At 44.9% G+C, this 26,718-nt stretch overlaps 1 protein-coding gene across 2 annotated transcripts in view; it reads right to left on the bottom strand.

The window, feature by feature from the left end:
- LOC121484964 (neuroendocrine protein 7B2) overlaps window positions 1–26,718 on the bottom strand; it is a 54,403-nt gene that overhangs the window by 2,219 nt on the left and 25,466 nt on the right. The window contains exons 3-5 of one of the 2 annotated variants that reach the window (XM_041744855.1): window positions 12,724–12,873; window positions 8,779–8,891; window positions 2,139–2,192 (exon numbers count right to left, since the gene is read on the bottom strand). In XM_041744855.1, the coding sequence (XP_041600789.1) occupies window positions 2,139–2,192; window positions 8,779–8,891; window positions 12,724–12,873 (317 nt within the window). The remainder of the gene's footprint in view (window positions 1–2,138; window positions 2,193–8,778; window positions 8,892–12,723; window positions 12,874–26,718) is intronic. The other variant, XM_041744856.1, reaches the window with a different exon arrangement.

Here is a 26,718-nt window from a genome sequence, read left to right as displayed (position 1 = left end):
AGTCCAGGGAGAACCTCTTGGTGAAGGGACTTCCCCACGACCAAGTCCTCCTGCCCAGACGCAGAAAATGTCAAATGCTGGAGGGCAGGGGAAGTAAAAGGAGTAATCACTTGAACTTTTTTTGATAAATGTTCATTAGTAATGAATCTTATACTTAAGAGGAATACTAGGAGTGAGAGTTTATTTCAATTACCCACTGAAGAACTCAAGGCACTTATATATTTTTCTTCTCTCTTGGGTGAGAGATACTGGCTAGGTTACAGAAGGGAACACTTGTTCCATTTCAAAACTGGAAGACCCATTGGGACCAGATTCCTGCTTTCAATGTCCTTTGGAAATCCACAGCAGATACTGAGCTTTGTTGGAGAAACCCTTGGTGACTGGTGCACCTGGGGAGGTGATTAAAGTTTTCAATCAAGTGGAAGCATCACCTGAGGCCTCATGGCAGGGAAACAAATTCTGTTTTCCCATCGGTCCTGAGGGGGCCAGGATTTATAGCAGGACCACAGGGTTTTGTAGCTGTCTGAGAAACAGGAAGAACTTGATATCACTGGGTCAAAATGACCCTTATTTTCGTAAATCGTAAGCCTTTCCTATGTGGAGGAAATTGAGGCCAACATACAATCCTTTGTAACGTGTGTCCTAGCCAGAATTCTGAATTTTGGTAATCACTGGTCTTACGGAAAAATGACCTAAATCCTGACCCATGGTCATTATCTGAGTCAGGCCAGAAAGGATGGTGAGCCAGGACGTAGAAACAATTAAAGCTTCATCCTGTTATTCATTTTGGGTCAGTCATTGGTCTTATTTGGGAATGTTCTTGTTGTGCCATGGGGAGATATTCAAGCCATCTTATTGGTAAATTATGTGTATTCTGAGCTTCTGAAATAGAATTTCTTGATGTTCTCTCAAGACCACATTACATCCTTCAGACCCTTTCTGCCACCATTTGCCACTGGACACTGTAATCACCCAAGAAAAACCCCTAATAATCCTATTAGCTCTCCCGAAGAAGATGTTTCCAGACAACTGCTTCTCGATAGAAAACTGGCCTCGTGTCATCTGTATTTTGTCAGGCAGCACAGGGGCTTGGAACCTTGCGTCGGGGCCTATGAATTAATGTTGCATCCAGAAAATCTACACTTCCTCCAGCACTCTGACCAGATTCAGCCAAACCATGCAGAGTGGCCGCAACTACCACTGTCCAGATTCCCAGATGATGCCAGGATCCAGGCCACTTGCTGTTCTAAATACAAAGTCAGTGACCTTGGGTATACGGTTTGGCAAGTATAGTTACCTAACGCGGTTACTATCCGGCAACGCTTGCTATGGACTAGCAGGACTTTAACATCTTCTTCCACCTAATCAGAAAAATGAGGCAGGTGGCCAGGCCCTTCACTCCACTAGGGCACTAGTGGATTGTCAGAATCAACACTGACCACTGACTCAGTCTCATGACATTAAATGCATCGGAAACTCAAAGCAACCTTGACCTTCAGCTTTACAGGAGGCCATACCCAGCTGCTCAGTGCATGATACCCAGACCAATGCCCCACCATGGGCAGCCCTGAGATGGTGAATAACTAAGCCTGAGACCAGTTCACCAGTCAGAGGACAAATACAACAGATCTAGTAGATTTTACATCGGTCTGGCGAGGTGCAGAAGAGGGTATGTAGGAGGAATGAGGTTTGTTCATCTCATCTTTTGCCCCTACATTCCTTCAGAAGTATTGTCAGGAGCTTGCAGGTCAGCAACCACTTCCTTGCTCCTGTCCTGTGTTTTTATAGAATTGGTGCAGGTGTGTGAGCAGTTGCCCCCAGTGGCCTAGAGCTCCTCTGAGGAAAGATACCCTCACGTGCTCCCTGAATTCCCACATCTGTGGGAGGGATGCAACCCATATTTCTCGAATGCAGTGGGAGTGTGGGAGGACCACAGAAGAGCGCTCCACTATAAAGCATGTGCTACATCGTGGTCATGCCATTGCAGGAGCCAAGGGTGCAACCCTTGCTACTCAGGACCCTGGTCCTGCCTTCCCAGGGTTGCTGCATGTGAAAGGCTTCTGCTTTTTGCAACAACTGAGGGTTACACTCAGAAAGCTCCAGGCATCCCACCAACAGCCCAGCCGGCCGCACGTTACCCTCCGCTTTCGTGTCTGTCCTCCCTTCATCTTCTCATAAAGGAGTTTCTTGTTCTAGAATGGGGAGAGAAGAAAACACAAATGCAGAAGTATGGATCAAATTTGGTGAATGTCTATTTTAGAAGCAATACTTGGTGTGTCCCCCTGGATATCTGCATACACATATTTTGGAAACAAAGCTAGATGAAAGGCATATCGTGTCAGAAAGATAGACCACAAGAGAAAAGCTGGTGGCGGTTGTAGCTTTTAATAAAGTTCTCTGCAATGCCCCGAGGCACACCAGTGTCACCAACAATCACATAAACAGGAAAATACGACATTCTAAAACACAAGGGGCACTGGAAACTCAGCTCCTCACTTTGAACAGCCTTTGTTTAAAACAAACAGTTTTATCTCATTTTACTTTTGAATCCAACTGCCTTGTTATGAGCCGTACACATAAACTGTTCCCTGGAGGAGTGTCTGACTATTAATAACAACCCTCTATGTAAATAAACGAGACATTCTGACTTCTGCAACCTTTCCTCTTGCGGCTTCAGTCGGTGCCCCCAGTCAAGACAATCGGAAAACCATTTGGTCTATAACATTTTTAATAGAGTGAACCTTTTAAAAACTGCCAAAAAACTTCTTGGCAGAGGGAAAGCTATGTTGGGGGAAAAAAACGGGCTCTGTTACCACAGTTTGTATAAGTGTTTCCACATATTGTTGCATTTCAAACACATAGTGGACTTAAATGAGCTCTAGAATATCAGACACATGCTCCACAGATTTCTCTTCTGTGGGATTATAAAAGACAGAACACTTAATCTGAAGGCAGAACAGGAGAAGGGACACTGGGGGGACTTATTTGTGTCGCTTTTTTATTTGTTTGTTTTTTTAATCAGAAGGGAGATAATGTATAAAAGAGATGACTCATTTTACTCTAAATAAAATACACTGACATTGGTTTTTTTGTTGTTTCAAAGAGATGACCAACTTCTGTTAAGGAACAAGTTTATACAACACTTATATCCTCTAAACTGTTTGGATACAGGGATTTTTTTTTTTTAATGGTAGATTTGGAAATGAAAATGACAAATGCCAAGAATGAGCTTCATAATTTTCATGTCCGTTAAAATCCACCCCTCCCGCAGTTTACAATGCATCTGGCTTGCCCCCCTCAACTATGCAGGAGCCGGACACCAGGGCATGAAGGGGCCTCTGCTGCTCACGCGGGAAGCTGGTCAACCTAACACTGGAAGGGAGAAATGGCAGACGTGCACTTTGCACCCCCGAACACTGAGCACATTGCCATGCACCCCCTTCTTGTCGTCTGCTGTTGCCTCTCTGTGCGTAATAAGTCCTCTTGCACTGGGAATGTCTGAGAGCTCGTGCCAACACTGGGGACAGGGGACCAGAACTGAGGCTTTTCTCGCACATCCTCGGGCTCCGCTGCCTGAGTGGGTGGGAGTGCAGGGGGCCTGGGGCTAGAGCCAAGGGCCGGGGCAGTCCCACTGCACCAGCAGGATGGCGACGGCAGCATCATTTTAGCTCATCTCCTTTAGAAGGTCATGGGGCAGAGGGTACGGATAAAAGCCCTGGTTCAAAAAGAAAAGCACAAAGTCTAGAGGGTCCTCCTCTCGGAGCTGGTCGCTGGGTTTTCCTAAGAGCCAGCATTCGGACCAGCCGGAGGATGCTTTCCCATACCTGCCTGAAAGGGGCCGGCATTCCTGACTAGGCCGGCTATGGAGTGGACTGAAAGGCAAGGATTGGCAGGTCGGGGTGCGTAAGAGAAGTAGACAAAAGGAACCAGACGAAGGCAGCCCCCGCTCCTGACACCCATTCCCTGTAGATGGGGTGGGCATGGGGGAGTGGTGAGCCTGTTTTCCATGTGAGTAGCAGGTTCGAGTTCACAAAAAGGGCTTTCTGTTGTGCCATCAAGATTTTGGACAATCACCCAGATCTGGGTCTCAAATTCCATCCTTAAATGGAACCAGGGAGACTTCTCAGAGAGCATCTGATTCCAGGGTGAGGGCAGGGAAAGCATGAGGATCAATGGATCAATCAAGTTGGAATATCTAAATGTGCCATGAAGTAAGAACGTGCTCAAAAAGTGATGAGACGTGTCAAAAGGACAGCGAAGACAGCATGGAGACTCCCCCCTGGCTCAGTCTACAACAGTTTGAGCACCAAAATAAGTCATGACAGGAATCCACGAATCCACAGTGCTAAAAAATAAACGGATTTATTTTTAAATGCGAAAATTAATCAATGGGGGAGGAGGGGAGACTCTTGCTTAGAGTAGAGCGCCAGCCAGTAAATGTAGAATGAGTCATAGAATTTAAAAATCACCACTTTACAACTACCATTGTTATAACTGATTCTGGCGCCTATCATCAATGGAGACTGAAGCTGTCGGCTGCAAGTTCAACGGGGACAGATCATTTATAGTCTGAACGTATCTCCTCATAGATGATGGATTTCAAAGGGAAAAAATTGTAAGTTTACACTTGAGAAACCTGGCAGGCATCACTTAGACCAGGTCACCACCAATTCTGGGACAAAGTGGCATCATGTGTCTCCAGATGGGAAATACATAGGAGGCACGTCTCAGAGAGGCGTAACTCAAGCCATTCTACTCTCTGGCTGGCTTGAGGTCCTGAGAGACAGAGAAAGGCAGAGAGGGTCCTTGTTGCCCATTTCTTTCTTGGCTCAGGCTCTGGCCATGATCAGCTGCTTCCAGGGAAGGAAAAGACCCTAGTCATCCCAGCAAGGGCATGAAAAGATATGAACAGCACTTGGAAAGGAGAGACATTCACTCTCAATGAGCAATTGCTGTGTGAAGGCAGGGGAGACTAACACCCTACAGTAGCCAGGTTAGACACTCAATGCTGGGGGCACACAGTGTCTGAGAGGCAGCCAGTCCTAGACAGGACTCAACAGGACCAATGTATAGGACACATTATGAGGCATGAGCCATGAAAAAATAAGGAATCTATCCAATTTCCAAAGAACTCCTAGAGTCAGATGGTCCAGTTCAAATCCAAACTCTGCTGATCATCAGCCCTGTGGTGTTGGGCAGGCAACTCACCACCACCTCCAAGCCTACATTGTCTCATCTGTAGAATGAGAGTGCCAGGGATGGGCAGGTCAAATGAGATAATTCACACACAGTATTTAGCACACTGTCTGGTACATAGTATGTGCTCGATAAATATTACTATTTACTACCATATAATAAAATACAATGGCCATTATTCTTCATCTTCATTCCCATCACCTAACAGAGAGCCTGGAAGGCACGTGATGTGCATCTAAGAAATGTGCCTTTTTAAAAAAAAAAAAAAAAGATTTTATTTATTTATTCATGAGAGAGAGAGAGAGAGAGAGAGAGAGAGAGAGAGAGAGAGAGAAAGAGGCAGAGACACAGAGGGAGAAGTAGGCTTCATGCACAGAGCCTGATACAGGACTCGATCCCTGGACCCCAGGATCACACCCTGAGCCGAAGGAAGACGCTCAACTGCTGAGCCACCCAGGCATCCCAACAAATGTGTCTTGATGCATTCACAAAGAGAAAGTAATGCAGGAAACAAGACAGACACTGATATTTATAATATATGAATCATGGCTAAAGACCCAGCTGAACTCCAGCTAATGTTAAAAACAGGCAAACGTTACCAGCATGTAAGGAATCCTGGTGTTGTGCACCGTTCTCTTGTGTAAGATCATCACTTTGTGAACTTACAATGTGGCTGAGCTTCAGACAAGCTTGAGACCATCATTCTGTATAAACAGCAAGGAAGGCCTCTCAATTCCAGTGTAGAAGAGCAAGACACACAGTAGTTCCCTCCTTATCTGCAGTTCTGCTTTCCATGGTTTTAGTTACCCGTGGTCAACCACGGTCTGGAAGCAGACGACCCTCCTTCCGACATGTGGTCACTTACTGTTCCATCACAATGCCCATGTTATTCACCTCACTTCACCTCATCACCAGAAGAAGGGTGGTGCAGGTACAATAGAGATATTTTGAGAGAGAGAGACTACATTCAAGTAACTTTTATTACAGTAGACTGTTATAATGGTTCTATTTTATTATTCATTACTGTTGTTTATTTCTCTCTGCACCTAATTTATACATTAAACTTTATCATTTATGTATAGGAAAAAACAGTGTATACGGGGCCTGGTACTCTCTGCAGTTTCAGTCATCCATCGGGGGTCTTGGAACAAATTCCCCTCGGTTAAGGGAGGGCTACCGTCCTCAGTTCACACCTCTACATAAAGATCAAGCGAATCGTGTTTCACTGCCCGGTGGTAATGAGATAATAAATGAGAGAAACTGAAGTTTAAATAAACACATGATCCCAGATGATTAAAGGTGTGCAAACCTTGGAGGTCATTGATCTGCCACAGTCATCTGTCCAGGTTTTCAAGAAGAGGCAAGGAAATGCACAAGAGAACTGCTTCCTCAAAAGGGCTCTCTGCCCTCACTCACACTTTTCTCAGTCTCTCTCCTGCTTCCTTTTGCTTATTACCAGCCCACCAGTTCCTCCGTGTAACTTCTCAGCTCAGACTTCGTGTTGCCTTCAACTTCCCCGCAGTTGGCCATGCAAGGCTTGGGCTTGGGTGTTCCTCTGCCCTCATCTGCTCTCTTTGCCAGTAATTGCAGCTGGTGCTCAAGAGGGAGCTAGAACATGAAGCTGGACAGTGCTATGGTGGGTTCACGGTGTCCTCGTGTAGGCCACACACCAGTCCTAGTCAGCTCCCCGGGAACCTTCGAAATGTCGTAGGTTCTCATGACATCAGTGAGGTGCACTGAATTCCCTATGTTCGTGGCCTTCATAACTGGATTTGCTTCATATATTTTTTCTTGCGTTTAGTCTGTTCTTTTTCTACTTTCTCTACTCTCCATCCATATGCCACCAGAACAATCTCTTTTATAGAAAACTTTGATGATGTCAGTCTCCTATGCAAGAACCTACAGATGTTTGCCTATGTAATTCAATGTGTTTAAATTCTACTAGCAGGCTTCAGAACGGCTCCATAAACCAAGTTTCTCTAACAGAACTGCTTATGACAGAGAAGAGGAAGGAAGCAAAATTAAAACTGCTTTGGTGTTTTCAAGATGGGAAATGTGTACACATTAAAGGTAGAGGGAATCGGCTCAATGTAATTTTAAAGCAAGGTAATGGAAAAATCAAAGTGGTAATTCCTGAGGAGAGGCATTTCTCTCTAAGACAGTCTAAAAGGAAGGGCAGATTTTAGTCCTAAGAGTATGAGAGCCCCCGCAATGAAGGAAGCAAGGTCAGCTGCCAGAAATGACCCATAGATCTAGAAAGGCTGAGGCAGATAAAAAAAACATAATAAAACAAAACAACTTTCCATTTGCAACGACGTGGATGGCACTAGAGGGTATTATGCTGAGTGAAGCAAGTCAATCAGTGAAAGACAACTGTATGATCTCACTCCTATGTGGACTTTAAGAAACAAAACAAGAAATATGTGCTCATTCACTCGCACCACAGATGCACCACCTCCTGACTCCTTAGTATTTTTCCATTTTTCTCACGGGTCTTCAGCATCTGATTGCAGAGGTTGGGCCACAGGACAGGGCTAGAACCCCGTTGGGCTGCGACCTTGCCTGACTCACTGTTCCGGCCCGCTGGGGTCTTCCTGAATTCTGACTCTTGGGTCATCCCTGGTGAATCTGAGAAATATAGGTTCTCTATTTTTTTTATTACGTTTTTATTAAATGTCCCTAAAGATGCAGAGTAGGAGAGCGCTGAGACACGCAGGCTACCACGTGAAGTCACTCTCCCCACTGATGTGGATGCATCAACAAACTCCCCTCTGGTGATTCTGTCTTGCGAGGCTGTGCCTCCCTGCCTGTTCCAGCAGGTCGTGGAAGAGCTCATCAAGCGCTTGGCTAAAGCCAAGTGCACCATGTCCATATCCCTCATTACGCTGGCAGGTGAATGAGTGATGCTGGCAAGTAGAAGAGCACCATCGGATGGACAAAACTTGTTTTGAACAAACATATGCCAAATGGTGATGATGCTTCCTTCCAAGGGCTTACAATTTCTCTCATGGACAGTTATAGATTCCTGCCTGCTGCTGACAGCAAGCTCACTGCTCCACACTTTGGAAAATTTCTTCTTCAGAATTCTTCGCAGAATTATATACATCTGCTTCTAAGCTTCTGGCCCCATTTTTCCTTGGTCCTGCAGAGATCATCTCCCTCAGTCTAGAGATATAATTTGAAAATTTTCTCAGTATCCTTTTTTTTTTTTTTAACCAAAGAACCCCACCGCACATACCCAAGTACTTCCTATACGAGCTTTGTGAAACACTGGTGAGGCTTTAGGAGGTAGGATGTGTTATGACCAAGGTTGTGTAGGAGACCAGAGTAGAAGCTTCCGGAGATCACAGCTGCTAAGATGGGTTCAGGTCACTGACTCTTGGCAGAGGCTGGTATATTGTATCCTAGACATGAATGTGGTTTGGTAGTTACTTTAAATTCCCTCTCAATCAGAGATTTCTGAAAAAATCAGCTTCTAAAATAATTTGTCTTCTCTCACCGTACCCACATTGCTCATCTCTGCCATCAGTAGCTTCAGACCATCAGAGTGTAAAATCTACTCATCATCAAGATTAGACTTACCCACTTGCCCAAGCCTGGATAGTCATGTTCTGGATCAAAGAGGTGCTGGTGCAACTGGAATTCTCGACTGAACTCCGCTGTGTCGGGGGTGTTCTCTAGACATCCATCATCTACTGCAAACAGCAAAAGACTTTTGAGGAATGGCCGAGGCATCTATTGTCATTCTAAGAGTTAATTTCTTAAAAACAACTAGACAACCAAAGGTCAGCATCTATCCACATCACCTGCCCTCTCTAATTTGCTCATCCCAAACTCTCACTCCTCCTCCCACCTGTGGCAGAGACTGGTTGGCTACTCACCAAACCCACTTCTGTTTCCCACTCAGCACACAGCTAATTTCCCTGCCTTGCCCTGCAAGCAGGTGGAGTCACACGCCTGAGTTTGTGCCAGTGGAACGTGGGCAGAAGTGATGTATTCCATCTCTAGGTTTGGCCCATAAAAACCTCCTATATGGTCCCCTCTCCCTCCCATCCCCTACGCCCCCCACCCCCATCTGTTCTACTTGCTGCATGCTGCCGACCAGGGCAACTGTGAATGTCACGTGTCAAGATGAAAGATGGCAATTTGGGTTGCTGAACTATCCATCCCTGCCACACCCTCACCCACCTCTGGCAGGACTTCACAAGAGGGAGAAATAAACTTCTAATTGTGTTACCACTATAACTTTTTATCTGTTATAAGAGCAAATTGTTTCCTAACTGGTATACTTCCATTCCAATGACTCACTGTGTTTTCTCTCGGGTGAGCTCTTCAGAAACAATGTCAGCTTCTTGGAGAAAGTGCCTTATGTAAGAACAACATCACCAGATAGATGGAAGTGTGTTATAGTGGTGATGGTGTAAGCTTGGAGTCTGACCTACCAGAGCTCAGGGTTTCCGTTCTAGCTCATAAGTGACAGGTGGTCTTAACTCCTTGGGAAGATTATCTTTGTCCCTCCAAACCCATTTATCCATCTATGAGCGGGGCAGAATCAAGGACTTACCTTACTGGGTAGCTGTGAGGAACAGAGATGATCACACACAGAACATGTGGCACACAACAGGTCCACTCTGCTTTACCTCCCTTCCCACCATCTCTCCTTAGCTGACAGTGTATACTATGACCGCTCTTAGAAATAAAGCACGTCTTTCTATCAGATCCAAGAAAGGTCATCCCACTTGGTTGCAGCTTTGACCTAGCTAGGCCCTATCATTATGAGAAATGATGCTCTGAAAATAAATCCTTTTTTCCTATCTCTAATGCACTCTTGGACAATAGCTTAAAAGGGTGGGGGGCATGGGGAAGGTTATGAATTTTGCACAGGCCTAGGGGGAGGAAAGAGAGTCCTTTTGCAAAGGGATAATGAGGCATCAAGGTCAATGCTAAAAGGAGTCCACTATAACCAGACAGGTCCAGTCTCTTGAGACTGCTCCGAAGCCTTCCAGCAGCCTGGAACATCCAATACCTTCACCGCATGAAGCTCGTGCAGAAGTCTTTAGTGTTCAAACAAACCCTTCAGGTGGGTCCCCACTTTCCTTGGAACTACTTATCTAACTTCTTTATCTACAGCAATTAGCCAATCCAGAGAGTTCTGGCACTGTGCATATGGCAGCTTAACAACCTTTTCACAGTTGTTTCTCAAGTACCTCCAAGTGGGCCCAGGATGAGATGGAGAAATACGGCTCTGCTCTGAGAACCATAGTATCTTGGGGCCTGAGAACATGCCCTGGGATGCACATCATCCCCCTGAGGATGCCCTCTCTGCATTCCACTGCTCTATCCGGGGTGGCTGGACCATGGTTCAGAAGAGAGCATGGCCTGGGAGGGAGAAGCTAAGGTTTTATTCCTGGACTGCTCTCTTGGATTGCTCAATTGTGTGGTGTCATGATTCTCACTGAGGCATATCACAAGCAATTTCTTACAAATAGTGTCTAAATGTCACTAGTGATTTCCTTTTTAGAATGAAAATAATGGTAGAACAAAGAATGAGAAACACATTACCTGCATGGCAGGATAGCAAAGAAAATGGCAGATAATGCGTGACAAGAAAGGGCCTGGGAGTTGCGATTTGATCCAACTGTATCAGCCCATCTGGACCGCCCTGTCTCAGAGCTCCTGTGTGCACAAAGCTAGTGCTTGATTACATAGATCCGGACTTATTTTCCTTTCTCAGGACAGCCCAGCACTGCATTTATGTTTTTTAAGGCACTATGTCTTCATTTTACAGATGAAGAAAGTGAGGCACAGGGAAGTAGACTGACCTACTGTAGTTAGAACTAGAACTCAGATCTCCCAGCTCAAGCTCTGTCCAGTCTCCTACAATAGTGGTTCTCCAACTTTAGTAGGTGCCAGAATCACACAGAAAGCAGGTTAGAACACACGTTTCTGGGGCCGACCCCAGGAGTTTCTGACTCAGTAGGGCTGGGGAAAAACCTGAAAATTTACATTTCCTACGAGTTCCCAGGCAATGGTGATGCTGCTGGTCCTGGGACCACACTTTAAGAACCATATGCATCATAAGTACCATAAGTACCATATGACATCTAATCAATTTGACCAAATCCCCATGGAGACTGTTGCTCTTAAAATTCTGAACTTGTCTTTCCTCCCACCCATGGAAAACCCTACGAGCATGTACAATGTGGCCCAAGTGATGATTCTGGGCAGTGATTCAAGTTTTCCTGAAGTCATGGCCCAGTATTCCTACACCGGCTAGGTCACAGCCAACCAGTCCGGTTGTTTCAGAGGCTCTGTGTCCCATAGAAAACAGACACCTACCCTAAATGAAAGGAGGAACTTTCAGGGAAAGCCTCTTTCAGAGAAAGCCTGTATCGTGTTTAGAAAATCTGAGAGGCCAATACTGTCACAATTTTCAGAGCAAGGCAATATGTCATGGTGGTTGAGCACATGGTCTTGAATCAGGTTGACCTGGGTTTGAGTCTTGGCTCAGCTACTTGCTACATAGAGAAGCTTGGGCGAGCTATGCTCTGAGCTTCAGTTTCCATAAGTACAAAGTAGGGATAATAAATATCAACTATCATTACTGTAGGCTTGGAGAAAAAGACTACTCTGGTGCTAGAAGTTAACACAAGTCCAACGAGAGCGATGCATTATTTCCTAGTGGCAAAACTAATTCTAATCAGGATGCCGTTTAATGAGCCTTTACTTTGTGCAAGGTGCTACACTAAGTGGATAATGTCATTTAATTCCCACAACAAGCCCCATTTTGCAAATGAGGAAGCTGAGGTGCAAACTGGTTAATTTGCTTGTTCAAGGTCACACATATCTTGACCTTGGTACTGAATTCATGAGTTTGGAGCCATTGCTCTTAGCCACCAGGGCTAGCTGCTCAAAGCCCACCATAAATGAACCACCATTCATTTTCTTTTGCATTAAGGAGTAGGAAAGTGGGAGGGATACACAAGAAGCAAAGAAAGTTTCAAGCTTCTCCCTTAACCAACTTCTTATCTTCCTGGATCCACTGTCTCTCATGCCACCTCCTGACCCCACAGAGATATTTTGGGGTAGATGCTGTTTATGACATAGTTAAAATGTCCATTGTCAAAGGAAGTAAGGAAAACAGATGGACACGGATAATCCACAAACTAGTAAGTTCCAAGGACACTAAAAGTGGGCAGCAGCTGTATCATAGAAAAGGCAAAAAGAAAAAAATCTTTCTCCATTTTTATTAAAAGAGTAGCAAGTGCAGAAAAAAAAAATCAATTCCTAAAGAGGGAATAAGATTGAAGGTAAAGCTTTGGCAAGGGAGTCTCATGTGGGTATATCTGACCTCCAGAATACACTGAGGGTTCTCAAATAAATTTCCCTTCCCAATCTACCTACAAATTACATAGGGGGTCATTAGAATAGAAATTCTATTTCTCAGAATATTTGTAACTGACGTTAGACTTTGTAACTACCTCCCAAAGACTACTATCCACGAGAACCCAAGGACATACCCATTACCTGTTTTTCCAATGGGACAGGGATTTGGAGGGTCTGGGTAGCCCTGATCTTCACTAAAGTCCTTGGGAATGTTGTCACCAGTCAACTCTGCCACAATGTTTGGGATGTTGCCAAAAGGACCCAAGTGCTGAAGACCTTCATGAGCTCCACCTGCAAGGGAATCAGAGTGGTCCCCTTCAGTGCAATCCCATTCATTTCAACTAATATTTATTCAGGCAAAGCTCTGTGATCCATGCCAGAGAAAGAGTAAGAAATTAAATAGTTCCTGCCCTTTAGGGCTTAAAACATTAATTGTGCAAACAGACATACACTGTCCATGTAGCATTTCCACAGAAGGCACATTAGGGACGCACCCTGATAGAAGTGTTAATACAGCGTCCTGGGAGCATGGGGAAGGGAGGGTCTCATTTGGCTGAGAGAAGGGGGAGGGATTCCTGGAGGAGCTAGAACTTGAGGGGCACGTGGGGGCCGAGGGGGGTGGATAGAGGGAGGCAGCCACAGCTGGATAGGATAGGCCGAAAGACAACACTTCTCAAAAAAAAATTTAAAAAGTCATTGTCCTTCTGCCGTTCTGGAGCAACCACTTAAACCTTAGTATATTGACTTCGATCCTTTTTCCTCTGCGTATCTTTTTATACTTATGTGTTTATTCAGTTTTATTTAATATTAAAGCCCAAGCATCTTCCCATGTGGCTGCGTGGTCTCTCATCACATAATTATAAATGACTATGTTGTTTTTCTATCCAGCGGCTGTACCACAACATATTAATCATTCCCCTATTGTGGGACATTTAGTGTTTCCCAATTTACTCTTAGGGATTTAATTTTTTCCCATGTTTTGGATTAATATTTCTCAGGATAGATTCCCAGAAGTTAAATTACTGGGTCAAAGGCTATATATATTTTTATGGCTCTTTATATTATATTGCCAAGCTGTTTTCCACCCTGGAAAAGGAGGTACCAATTTGTAAAATAACGTCCACAAAATAAGAGAATACCATTTTTACAACATCTTTACCAGTACTGGGTTTTATAAAAATAATGTTTATGTTTTCCTTGCTAATTTAAAAGGGGTTTAGAAAAATTAATGTCTTATTTTGAATGTCTTTGATTACCAGCTCAGTCAATATATTTCTATGTGTTTTTTTTAAAGATTTTATTTATTTATTCATGAGAGAGAGAGAGGCAAAGATACAGACAGAGGGAGAAGCAGGTTCTATGCAGGGAGCCCGATGTGGGACTTGATCCGAGGACCCCAGGATCACGCCCTGGGCCAAAGGCAGGCACTAAACCACTGAGCCACCCAGGGATCCCTCTATGTGTTTATTCACTAGCTTTAATTGCAAGTTGTCTTTATGCTCTTGGAATTTTATTTTATTTTACTTTTTAAAAGTTTATTTATTTATTTATTTATTTATTTATTTAAGATAGAGCACACGCACACATAAGCAGTGAGGAGGGGCAGAGGGAGAGGGCGAAGCGGACTCCTTGCCTAAGCAGGAACCCTGGTGCAGGGCTTGAACCCAAGACCCTGGGATCATGACCTGAGCCAAAGGCAGACACTTAACCAACTGAGCCGTCCAGGTGCTCTATGTGCTTTTGGAATTTTAATTTTTCTCTTATCAGTTTGCATGAACATTTCACATAATAAAGATAACAAGACTGGCTGTTACATCTCCCGCAACCACTTTCAGGTTTTCTCTGATTTGGAATTCTGATTATTAAAGCAATATATTGCAAACATAAGTTTTTAATATGTATGTAGTCAGATCCGTTGCTCTTAGTCTCTTTGTGATTTCTTCTTGTCTTTCTAAATTTACGAAACGGTTGCCCTTTCAAAAGTACCACCAACATTTGGATATTTTAGTTTTTTTTTTTTTTTTTTTTTTACTTTTCTTTTAGTGCATGTAAAATAATTAACCAATTATCCTACCAGCAATTAGGTAAGTAATTCTGTCTTTCCTGTTCAGAAGTTTAATCTACCAGCAGTAGAGCAGACTATTTCTTGGAATGAATTTCTATTTAATAATGTCCTGGGACATAGCTCCCTCAATGTACAATCACCCTGTACATCCTATATATGAAGGGCCAACTCAAAATCACAAGGGGCCTTGGTTGGTGTACATGAATTTAGAGCCAGCCTCTAAAGAGCCAGGCTGTGATGGCCACACTTCCAGGAGAAGGCTCCATATTTCGGGAGTTAGGGCACTCATCTTGTATAACAGTCATATTCCCATCTCCACGGAAGCACACTCTTGCCAACAGGTTATATTATTTAAGTCCAGCTGGATGAGGCACCATTCTCTCCTGGATGAGTTGTGTCAAGGCTATTGCTCTGACACTTGCCTTTTTCACTTTTTTGACTGAGCCAGCTCCCCTTTGGAGCGACACACTTTTTTTTTCTTTCGGCGATATTAATATTGTCAGTAGGGTCACAGTTAGATCTTAGCATCCTGGGAATCACATGGTCTTTGAAGTGACTTTGTAGCAGTCTGTCTTAATTTATTACGTCACTTTAAAAATGATCCTTAGAAGAATAATGGTACCTCCTTTAATTTCAAATTCTTTAGCTCCCAAAATATAGATATCATCAAGTGGCTGTGTCGTTTCATTCACATTTATGTTATATTTCATGCTTTGTGATGGGAGTGAGTAGCCTGTAAAATTTCTGCATTAAAAAAAAGGTATTTTTAGAAAATGTCCACATGAATATTTAAAATAAGATGCAATTATCATAATCTATTACACTCTTATCGTTTAATCTATCCTAATTTGAGGGCTATTCGTTAAAATCTATTTAATTTGAGGGCACCTGTGTGGCTCACTCGGTTAAGCATCTGCCTTCAGCCCGGGTCATGGTCCCAGTGTCCTGGGTTGGAGCCCTGCATCAGGCTCCTTGCTCAGCTGGGAGCCTACTTCCTCCTCCTGCTCTGCCTGCCATATGCTCTCACTGTCTCTCTCTGTCAAATAAGTAAATAAAATCTTAAAAAAAAAAAAAATCTATTACTACCAATAAGTCTCTCAGTCTCTTATTCCTCGCTGTTCTTGCTTTAGCATTCTGATGCTATGAGAGTTGCCATGTTTGAGAGTATAAATTCATTTTAATTGTGTTATTAAGTGGCTATTAAGTAAAACGTTAATTGACAGATCATGTTTCTTCCATTAGCATGGCTGCTCCTCACTCTGTTGTTTTGCTTGGTAAATCTTTGATCATTCTTTTTATTTGTAACTTTCTGTATCTTTCTGATGGTTTTCCCAATTCCTCCTGTGGGGCCTGCCTTCAGAGACAGTCCAGGGATCCTGTCTATTACCCCAGTCAGTAAACCCAAGCCTTGCAAAAGGTTAAACAGACTGATCAGTACACTTTGTATTGATCTGTCTGAAGCTTTGTACAATCTTGGCAACGTAGCCACTACTGTGTTCCTATAGGGCATCCTCTCTGGTGTGTCAATACATGTCTGGACTTTTGAAAGCACCCTCGCCTTAAGTGCCAGGAATTATCCAACTTGGCTGAAGGGAGAATGCATGTCTTTTTAATGCTCCATTAGTAATTAATGAAGGAAGCACACACAGTTTCCTTTATGGAAGGCCTGCCAAGTCTCTGTTTACCTCTGTGCACCAGTGCCATTAAAATGAATGCAGCACTTGTTAGGGAGCAGCAGCTGTTTAGTACCAGGCAGATACACTGTAACACAGGCTCTTTTAAAACTATATTTAATGACATCAAGAAATCAAGAAACACTGAGGTAGGAACTGGGGGAGATAACACAGAAGTAACACATGCTATCTTTTGCCCTCTAGGAGCTTGAATTTTATGGGCAAGAAACCACATATAGGAAATAATTAGAAAATGATCTGCTTGGGTATGCAGCCAAATGCTAGTTATCTGGTTCATTATGTTTAAATTTATGTTAGTTTATTGTACTTGAAACCAAGTCAATCAAAATGTTATGATGCCATGGATGCTCTTTGTTCTATTTGTTGCAGTCTCAACCAAACATGTATTTTAAAATCATTAATTAGTTTAAAAATATGTATTGAGCACTTACTACACATATCAAAACCTAGACTAAGTGCTAGAACTAGGTATGGGGGCCTGCTTTCACAGAGTTTACAGTCCATGAGGACACACAGAGAATACACTGGAAATGCAGAGTTGTAATGAATTTATAATATAACTGGGACACAGCAAGATATCACAGGCATGAGCAGAGAAAAATCTAACCCAGAGGTGGGACATGGAGGACTTCTCGCAGGAAGGTACTGCAAAAGACAAATGTAAAAGATATGGTTCCTGCCCTCTAACTGGTTTTTCATTCTAGATCATTCTTCAAAGCGAACACAGTAAGCCTGTGGTATATGATAAAACACATCCCCTGACATAATTCATTATGGTATAGACTGTAAATGATGAAGAAATTCAGGAAACAGGGAGCCTGCCAAGAAAACATCCATGGAAGAGGTAACCACTGAATTGGAATCATCAAAGACAGGATCCATCCTTACAGGGGGCAAAGAAAAAACAAAAACAAACAAACAAAAAAAAAACACAAGTGAGAGCACAGAGGTAGGTGTAAGCAAGGAATGTGTGAGCATCAAGTGATGAGCACTGTTGGGGAAGAGAGGAGCTGGATGGGAAAGGAGAAAGCAAATGCCAAGCAGAAAAGTGTGAATTAATATAGTAATAAATAACAACCAAACTTTCTGGGCAGGAGAGCAACGTAATAATTGGATATTAAACAGAATGTTAACTTAGCAGCAATTTAAAGCCCTTGTTCCCATCTAAGGATGCATATCAGAAGCACTTGTGGCATTTTTTAAAAATTCCAATGCCCCCTACTCCAGAGCCACTGTATCTGAGTGTCCTTCTAAAGACCACTGTACTGGGGCACCTGGGTGGCTCAGTGGTTGAGTGTCTGCGTTTGGTTCAGGTCGTGATCCCAGGGTCCTGGTTCAGGTCGTGATCCCGGGGTCCTGCAGGGAGGAGCCTGCTTTTCCCTCTGCCCATGTCTCTGCCTCTCTGTGTGTCTCTCATGAATAAATAAATAAAATCTAAAAAAAAAAAAATGACCACTCTACAAAGGTAGATTGGAAGGAAGTTCAAGAAGTCCTGCTATAAGGCTATTGTTGAAACTCAGAGGTGGAACAATGAGGTTAGGGGTTAGGATAGCCACCACAACAGTAGAAAGAAGAGAGATTTCAAACAGTGCACAAGGGAAAGAGGAGTCAAAGTCCATGAGCTTTCCAAAGTGTATAGGCCCCCAACTGAGGAAAATAATCCTATTGGTAAAGACAGAATCTTTCAGTACAGCTTTAAAATTATTTCAGGCAATTAATTCTAGCCTGTGAAGGTGCTTTGTTTCCATCACAGCCTTAGTACTCCACAAATGTCTCTGGATTAAAGAGAAAATATTTAATTCTTGCCAAATAGGTTTTAGGCTCAGTTTTGTTTATATAAACTTTGCTTTCTTTAATGCAGTTGGTACCATGCAGCTGTTTATTCTCAAGCTGTAGGCCATCGGTAGGTTTTCTTTGCGTCGTTAGGGCAATAAATTGTCAGTTGGTTATAGCGTTCAGAGGCAAGGGAAGCAGGGCATGGGGAAGAAGAGGAAAAAGACCCAGGTTGGTCTGATCCTGGCCAGCACTCTTAAATCTTCTTGGCTTGCATTGAAACCTTACACAAAAATCTGTTGAAGCACTTTTCTCCATCTTGGGGGATTCCTCCAACAGCTTTCAGCCCTTCTCTGCATTCCTCCCTTGCCTTGTGCCTACATTCTCTCTCCTCTGCATGTCTCCTGTAGACTGGTAATTCTGCTGTTTCAGCTGGCTATCTAGTCAACATCAGTTCTTGCTCTGCCACCCGTGGACTTGTGCATCTCAACATGGCAGCTTCTAGCAGGCTTCCTGACGACCCCCAGCTGGCCCCACATCTCCATTATTTGTTCATCCAGGAAAGGGCACTAGCTTTTCCGGTTAATTTAAAACGGCTTTGGTTCCAAAGCCATTTTCTTGCCTTAGTGATTCTGGAGATCAGTTGCCAGTATCTAGTAAATGAAAATATGAAAATTTAATACCTAGCAACCTCCCAAAATCTACTTGGCTTCAAATCGTTGTGTGTGTATGTGTGTGTGTGTGTGTGTGCGTGTGTGTGTGTGGTATCAGTTGAGATGTTTAGTTATACAGTAGAGTAAATCTCTGGTATTGTATTTTATCTTGATGTAATTTGATGCTCCTAAATGTAATGCATTAAAAAAAATCTGAATGAAGTAAAGTTTCCAATGATAGTGACATTTCACTTATTTCTTTCCTGGAGAATGTAGTTTTCCATATACTATCTGCATGACTGAAGCATCCTCTTTAACATCAGGATTCACTTATTTAACCATTTTAAAGGATAAGTTTCAGTATGAATTTTAGGTAAAGACTTTAAACAGCAGCTTTGGGATATGACTTTCCCTCCTTTTGATAATCTGGGACTATTACTGGCAATATCAGTGACTACATGGTGTTGTAGCGGTGTGTTTTCAGTGTAGGGAAGTGCACACAATGATATCACCCTATTACATGGTCCCAGCTACAATGGCTTTTACAGTTCTTGATCTCTTCCCTCTTTGTAAGCTATTAATCCTAGTGATCCCAGATCCTTTTCATAATGAAGCACTTACATACATAAATAAAGAGTGGGCCTAGGCCTTGCAAATCGCCTCTTTTAATTTGCTTTGTTGCACATATAAATCACACAAGGATCCTGTCAAAATACATGTTATGATTAACAGGTGAGAGGGCGCCTGAGTCTCTGCATTTCTAACCAGCTCCCAGGTAATAATGATGCTGTCAGCCCACACACCACATTTCAGTAGCAAGGGGCTAAAAAATGGGAGCCTGAGTCATTCAAATTCTATAGAGAATGAGAGTATATAATTTGTGAGAGAGACCTTAGGGGTAATGATCTTGGTTCATGGAACTTGTGACATCCAGGGTGGCTGCTGAGAGGCTTTCTAAAATTCACTTGAGGTTTCAGATTGAGCAGCTGTGGCTACCGTTGACATCCCTTTATTTTAGGTTTTATTCTAATAATAGAGGAACTCGTTTACATTTCAAAAGGCATTTCACAATGCCTCTCCCTTTCTCACTCAAACGAATTCTGTGAGAATTAGAAGTAAATACCACCGTCCTGAAGGTTATGTTGGCACATACAAGCCACGTTCTTCACAGAGCCTGATGACCGCACACCGTAATGCAGGAGTCCCTCCTGGCTGGGACTGCTGGGGACCGTTTTGGTGAAAGTCAAAGCTGGCGGGAAATGAAGATCAATGCGGTCCTGCACCACTATCTCCTTTTTGTGCTGTTACCGTTTCGATAGTCTCAAAGTCTTCTTATATCCTCATTAAAGATGTTTGGTGAGGTCTGTAAGACAAGGATGACTACTCGGGGCTCCTGGGGGCTGAGCCGCTGGAGCTTTTGCCGCGGGCTCCTCCCTCTGCCTGTGTCTCTCCCTCTCCGTGTCTCTCGTGAATAAATAAATAAAGTTAAAAAGACAAAGAAACAAACAATCCAATCGTGAAATGGGCAAAAGACATGAAGAGAAATCTCACAGAGGAAGACATAGACGTGGCCAACACGCACATGAGAAAATGCTCCGCATCACTTGCCATCAGGGAAATACAAATCAAAACCACAATGAGATCCCACCTCACACCAGTGAGAATGGGGAAAATTAACAAGGCAGGAAACCACAAATGTTGGAGAGGATGTGGAGAAAGGGGAACCCTCCTGCACTGTGGGTGGGAATGTGAACTGGTGCAGCCACTCTGGAAAACTGTGTGGAGGTTCCTCAAAGAGTTAAAAATAGTCCTGCCCTACGACCCAGCAATTGCACTGCTGGGGATTTACCCCAAAGATTCAGATGCAATGAAACGTCGGGACACCTGCACCCCGATGTTTCTAGCAGCAATGTCCACAATAGCCAAACTGTGGAAGGAGCCTCGGTGTCCATCGAAAGATGATGGATAAGGAAGCTGTGGTCTATGTATACAAGGGAATATTCCTCAGCCATTAGAAACGACAAATACCCACCATTTGCTTCAACGTGGATGGACCTGGAGGGGATTATGCTGAGTGAAATAAGTCAATCGGAGAAGGACAAGCAGTGTATGTTCTCATTCATTTGGGGAATATAAATAATAGTGAAAGGGAATATAAGGGAAGGGAGAGGAAATGTGTGGGAAATATCAGGAAGGGAGACAGAACATAAAGACTCCTAACTCTGGGAAACGAACTAGGGGTGGTGGAAGGGGAGGAGGGCGGGGGGTGGGGGTGAATGGGTGACGGGCACTGAGGGGGGCACTTGACGGGATGAGCACTGGGTGTTTTTCTGTATGTTGGTAAATTGAACACCAATAAAAATTAATTTATTAAAAAAAAAAGACAAAGAAAGGATGACTACTCATTAGTGAGAAAGTGGGTCCCTGGAGACTTCAGCCGCCTGGGCCGCAGCGCCCCTCCTGCTCCACCGCCTCAGCTCGGGCTGCAGCGCAGCTGGCAGCGTGACCGCGGGCGAGCGGGCCTGTGTCCAGGTTCCCGCCCCGGCCTGGGCGGTCGGCTCCGTGGTGCCCGCCTGGCGCAGGGGCCTGGAGCCCGCAGCGTCCGGCCCCTGGCACCCCGGCAGCCCCCCCGGCCCGGGCTGAGCGGTGAAGGAGGCTCGTGGCCAGGCCACCGGGCCCAGGAGCCAGGCCGCAGCCTCGTAGAAGGGCAGCTCCGAGCGGAGGTGGCGGGGCTGGCGCTCTCCTGAGAGCGGCCACTGAGCCCAGGGGACGCAGCCAGCAGGTGTCCCTCAGGGCACAGCACACAGTCGGGCTACAAACACTCCGCAGAATCCTGGCCCAGCCCGCACGGCCACACACGTCGGGCATAGAGCCAGCCGGGGACAGAGGGCCAGGCCACCCTGTGTGGGGTGCCCCTCACCCCCCAGCCCCAGGGTCGCAGGCAGGACGCGAGGGTGGGCCGCCCCGGGTGGCCCCAGGGGTGACCAGGAGCCGGCGTGCCAGGACATCCTGAGGCCCAACCGGGTGGGCCTGCTGGCCCCACAAGCCTTCTCCCCCCTCGAGGTGAACACAGTACCCTTTACACCAGGCACTACCGCTTCTCCAGGATGGGAGGACCAATCCGTCACCCCCGTCCCACCTGTCCGACCCACACCCGGGCCTCCTCCTTGGTGCTACTCGCCACTGCGGCCGGGAGCAAGGACACAGGAGCACGGAGAAAGGCCAGGGAAAAACATACAACTGAGCCCTTCTTAACCAGCTGGGAGGGGACGCAGGGAGGAACACCTGAAAAAAACAAATGGCCAACTTAAGGGTGGGATTGTAAAATGTGAGATGTCTAATATTCATGTTTCTGCTTCCTTCAGGCCAAATAATTTAAACGAGCTAAAAAGAAGCCAAAAAAAAAAAATATGAGTAATTTCATGTCCCTCCCCAAAATTAACTCCATATGAAGGTATTTTTGCCTTGATTCCCGGTAAGAAATGACAGTCTCAAAATTCAAACATGTCATTGAAAAGCAACTAATGTTCATTTACTGAGGACCCACAGAAAGGAGAGCGTCGTTTATACAAAGAACCTTTTATAGCTTCCCATTGTTAAGACCCTGGGTTCAAGTCTGCATTGGGTCACACTTCTGAGAACATCTCAATCTCTCTGGATATCAGTTTGCTTCTTCTGAACTTGGGGACAGTATGCTTGTAGGGGCTGGGGTGGGGGGGTCAGGGGGTGAGGGGGGTTGGACAAATACACCTGGGTGGCTCAGCGGTTTAGCGCCTCCCTTCAGCCCAGGGCGTGGTCCTGCAGTCCTGCAATGGAGTCCCGCATCCGGCTCTCTGCTTGAAGCCTGCTTCTCCCTCTGCCTCTTTCTGCGTCTCTCATGAATAAATAAATAAAATCTTAAAAAAAAATCAAATAAGAAATCATATGCAAAATGCTTAGCTCACTCCCTAGTAGGTAGGCAATAAGCACTCTATAAGCGTTTACTGCTTTCCTAACAGCACAATTACCAGAGCCCAAATTACCGAACCTCTGTATTCTTCACTCTGATGACCACAGTCCTGTACTGGGGGCTGCGAGCAACAGGGCCTCACAATAGTTGAACTTCTTCTTGACAGCAGTGCCTTCTTATTCACTGAAAACTAAGTACCTAAGTAACTAAGTACCTAAAAATTTAATGCCTGGACTCATCCTACTCGAGGTGTTCAGGGCAGGCATCCTCCACTGCTGCCCAGGTGACATAATCCCTTCTCTGAAGGATGTGTCCTCCGGGTATAGGGGGCCAAGCGTGTCCACATGGTCACACATCTGATGTAGGTGCCCGTTTGTGAAGGAGACCATGAGCACCTCGGGGACAGAGAAGTACGTGTCCTACAATGAGACGATGAATGAAGACTCATTTACAATTAGAGATGGGTGTTATGGTCTCAGCCTCCTCCTCCTCGGTAATGGAGCTTCGCAGGCGTTTAGAATGGTGAGAACTCTTGTTGCAATATCCACATTCTCTACACCCATGACAAGTGACCCCAAAGCAGACAGCATTTGGTAATTGAGAAAAACAAAGGAATGATTCTATCTCTGCTGAAATTCAGGCTTATTCATTGATGTGCCCTGGGGCAGCTGGTCCCAGCAGTTTGCAAGAGCCCCCCTAAGGCCCTGAGCACCAGCCTGGTTTCTCACAGGGACTTCCCCACGCAGCCCACATCCTCAGCAAACACTGCGCACTGCGCCGGCCTCACCATGAAGGTGCAGGAGAGGTCTGAATCCAGCTGAATGTGCTGGCAGATAAGCAAAATAAAAGTCATTGTTCGGATATTCCGTCTTGAAAGGCATTTGTTTTCATCTCTTTCCTTTCTTCTGCTTTCTTCCACCACCACCACCCCCTCCTGCCCAAACTAGGATCTAAAAAAACTCGGGCTCCTTTAGGACAGAAAGCAACATTATCATCATCTAGTCGGAGGCACGCTAACAGTGAAGGCAGAAACTCGGAGGCGAAGTGTCCTGCATCTGTGGTTTTCACATCTACATATGGTCCCAATTTAGGATCACAAGCAGAGTGGTTTATTTTAGAAAAGCTTTTTAGTTCACTTTTAAGGTATTTTGCTTAGGCATTGCTTGCTTTTCAAAAGAAGAAAATGTGTATTTTTTTCCAAAGTGGTGTTTGTTTTGACTGTTTGCTCATTTGCAAAAGTTTGAATCTTATTCTGTGAATTTGACTAATTCTCCTACAGCAGCCACAAGCCCCAGCCCTCCTCGAAGTATACACACAAAACCCCAAATTAGAATAAAATACATTAATTTGAAAATGAGGCATTTGCAGGATAGCTGTGAATTTTGTAGGTTTTTGAAAAAGTCACTTTAATAGGTAATTTGCAGTAGCACTTCCTTCCTGTAACTCTATTTGCTGCCTGAAGGGAAGTCTCTATCTGGCAATTTGTATGGAGGCCAAGTGGGTTTCTGTACTGAGGCTAAGGTCCTTTAAAACCTTTATTCTATGATTCTTGCTGAAATTATATGACTTAACTGGGAGTCAGAGTTGAGTTTCAATAAGGGATACCCCTTATTGTTGGAAAAATAATGTGATATTTATTTATTTGTTTGTTTGTTTTTAAAGATTTTTGTTTATTTATTCATGAGAGACACACCGAGGCAGAGACATAGGTAGAGGGAGAAGCAGGCTCCCGGCAGGGAGCTCAGTGTGGGACTTGATCCCAGGACCCCAGGGTCATGCCCTGAGCCGAAGGCAGGCGCTCAACCACTGAGCCACCTGGGTACCCCATAATGCGACATTTAAACAAAATTGTGGTAGGGGTTGAGATTGGGCTACGACATGAAGAAAACCATAAACAAGATATAAACTTGGGCCCTTGAGGACCTGGTCCTGTCTCAAGTCCTACTGTCTCCAAATATTTAAAGCTCCCAATTCCATTTTTCTGAAATTCCACTTACAGACGACATCCTCTGCCCAGAGCCAGCTCCCCACATCTCTATTCTCGAAGGTGTGGCAAGTCTCATTCCTTTGGGTACGGTTTTCTGCTAACGGGGTAACAGGCACTAATTAACCCGTGGTCCTCTGCCCCTGTCAATTTCTGGGGTAACCACTGTGACCTAATGTAGTGCCTTCCCTCTCAGGCGCCCCAGGCCCCCTGGTGTAGCAGCTAGAGACCAGGGGCCAGCACAGGCTGCGGGGCGAGGACAAAGAAATGAACACCAGGAGGATAGCAGGGGCCAGAGCAGAGCAAGGAAGTGGTCGGGAGGTTTACAATTAGTGATCGGGTGTGCAAGGAGCTAGCTTCTGACACAGAGGCTGACGGGGGGGCTGCAGAAGCCTGGGCCACGAGAGGACATAACGCCAAGCCACAGGGCAGCGGAGTGCCCCAGTGCCCCAGAGCTCCTTGGTGGTTCCACTGGAGGCTGCACCCTCCCAGCCAGCCTGGGCTTTACTGGGAACACAGGGAGCGGAGAGGAAGGGGTGAGTAGGGCATGGCAGGGACTGGGATGGGCCCTTCTGGAAGCGCTGGAGGCGGAGGGGCGGAGGGGGGCTGTGGGGCCGGCCCAGAGCCCCCCTGCCAGGAGGCCCGCTGTGGGTGGGGGGGTTCCTTCTCAGGCTCTGGGCTGGCCCAGGGAGCGGCACCCTGGCTGGACTGGGCATGAGGCTCAGAAACACAGTTCCTTCTACTCCTTTGTGAATTAAGACAAGGGGACGGTCGTGATGTGAGTCAGGGGAGGTCTTCCGGAACAGGACAAAGAAGGTCTCCCTCAGCCTAACTAACTGGCACTCGCATTGATTATTGATCTCCTATCCCCCTTTTTCCACTGGAACCTGCTATAAATAAGCAAGTGTCTTCCATAAATAGCTGATGTAAAGGTCTGTTTTGGACAAACGGTGATCTCCTCATAGGTCACTCTTTTCTGTGTCTGATTTTCTAGTCATTATTACCTCTTCCCTTCCTTGTTTTTAATTCCAGCCTCGGGAAGGGAAAGCAGGTGGTGCGTCTGCGGGTCGGGGAGATCACTCAGATGAAATCTACAAACTCTGGGGTAGTTTTTTGGCCTGTAGGTTTCCCACCTCACACAAATATTCCCAACTTCTTCCTTTTATACCCATGTAATAATCTCTGCCTAGTATTACTCATTGAGAATAAGACAACATCAAAAAAATGAAAACCAGGGGAGGTGGGTGGAAGGGTAGGGGAACTGGTGACTACATGTTGGCAAACTGAATTTAAATAAAATGTAATCTTTGAAAAAATAAATAAAAACAGAGGCACCTGGATGGCTCAGTGGAGTGTTTTCCCTTCGGCTCGGGGTCCTGGGCCTGATTCCCGCATCGCGTTCCCCACGGGGAGCCTGCTTCTCCTTCCTGTGCCTGTGTCTCTGCCACTCTCTGTGTCTCTCATGAATAAATAAATAAAATCATTAAAGTAAATAAAAATAAAACAAAACAAAACAAACAATGGAAACCGCTTAGCTCCTCACTGAGCACCAACTAAGTGCCAAGCACCATACCTGGGGTGAGGGCCCAGCAGCAGGGTGAAGGAGACACAGGGCTGCTGGGTCAGGAGGTTGTGCAGAAGTGGCTTGCAATTCACATGGATGGATCTAGAAGGGAGGCCTCTGGGATCATATACCCAGCGAAGCACTCCCTGTGGTAGACACTGGAATTATGACTCCTGTGCTTCTTTCCAACCTTAAAAATGGCAATTCTTCTTACCCACAAATGGTAATGGGGGTAAAGAAAGCATAGCTCAAAATTGCAAATAAACCCAGACTTAATGATCTAACACATATATTTGTAAGGCATTTTTTAAAAATCGCTTTAAAAATAATTTTTAAATTTAAAAAATGTTAAATTTAAATTTTTAGTTGAGAGTATAGGCACCCCACCTATACCCTCAACTAAAACTTTACCTAGAAGTACTGGTGGGGAACAATGTTGGCCTGGGTGAATTTC

The sequence above is a fragment of the Vulpes lagopus genome, chromosome 2 (assembly GCF_018345385.1).
Source record: "Vulpes lagopus strain Blue_001 chromosome 2, ASM1834538v1, whole genome shotgun sequence".
Lineage (NCBI taxonomy): Eukaryota > Metazoa > Chordata > Mammalia > Carnivora > Canidae > Vulpes > Vulpes lagopus.
Note: the sequence above shows the minus strand (reverse complement) of the source record. Positions and strands in the feature narration are given on the sequence as shown.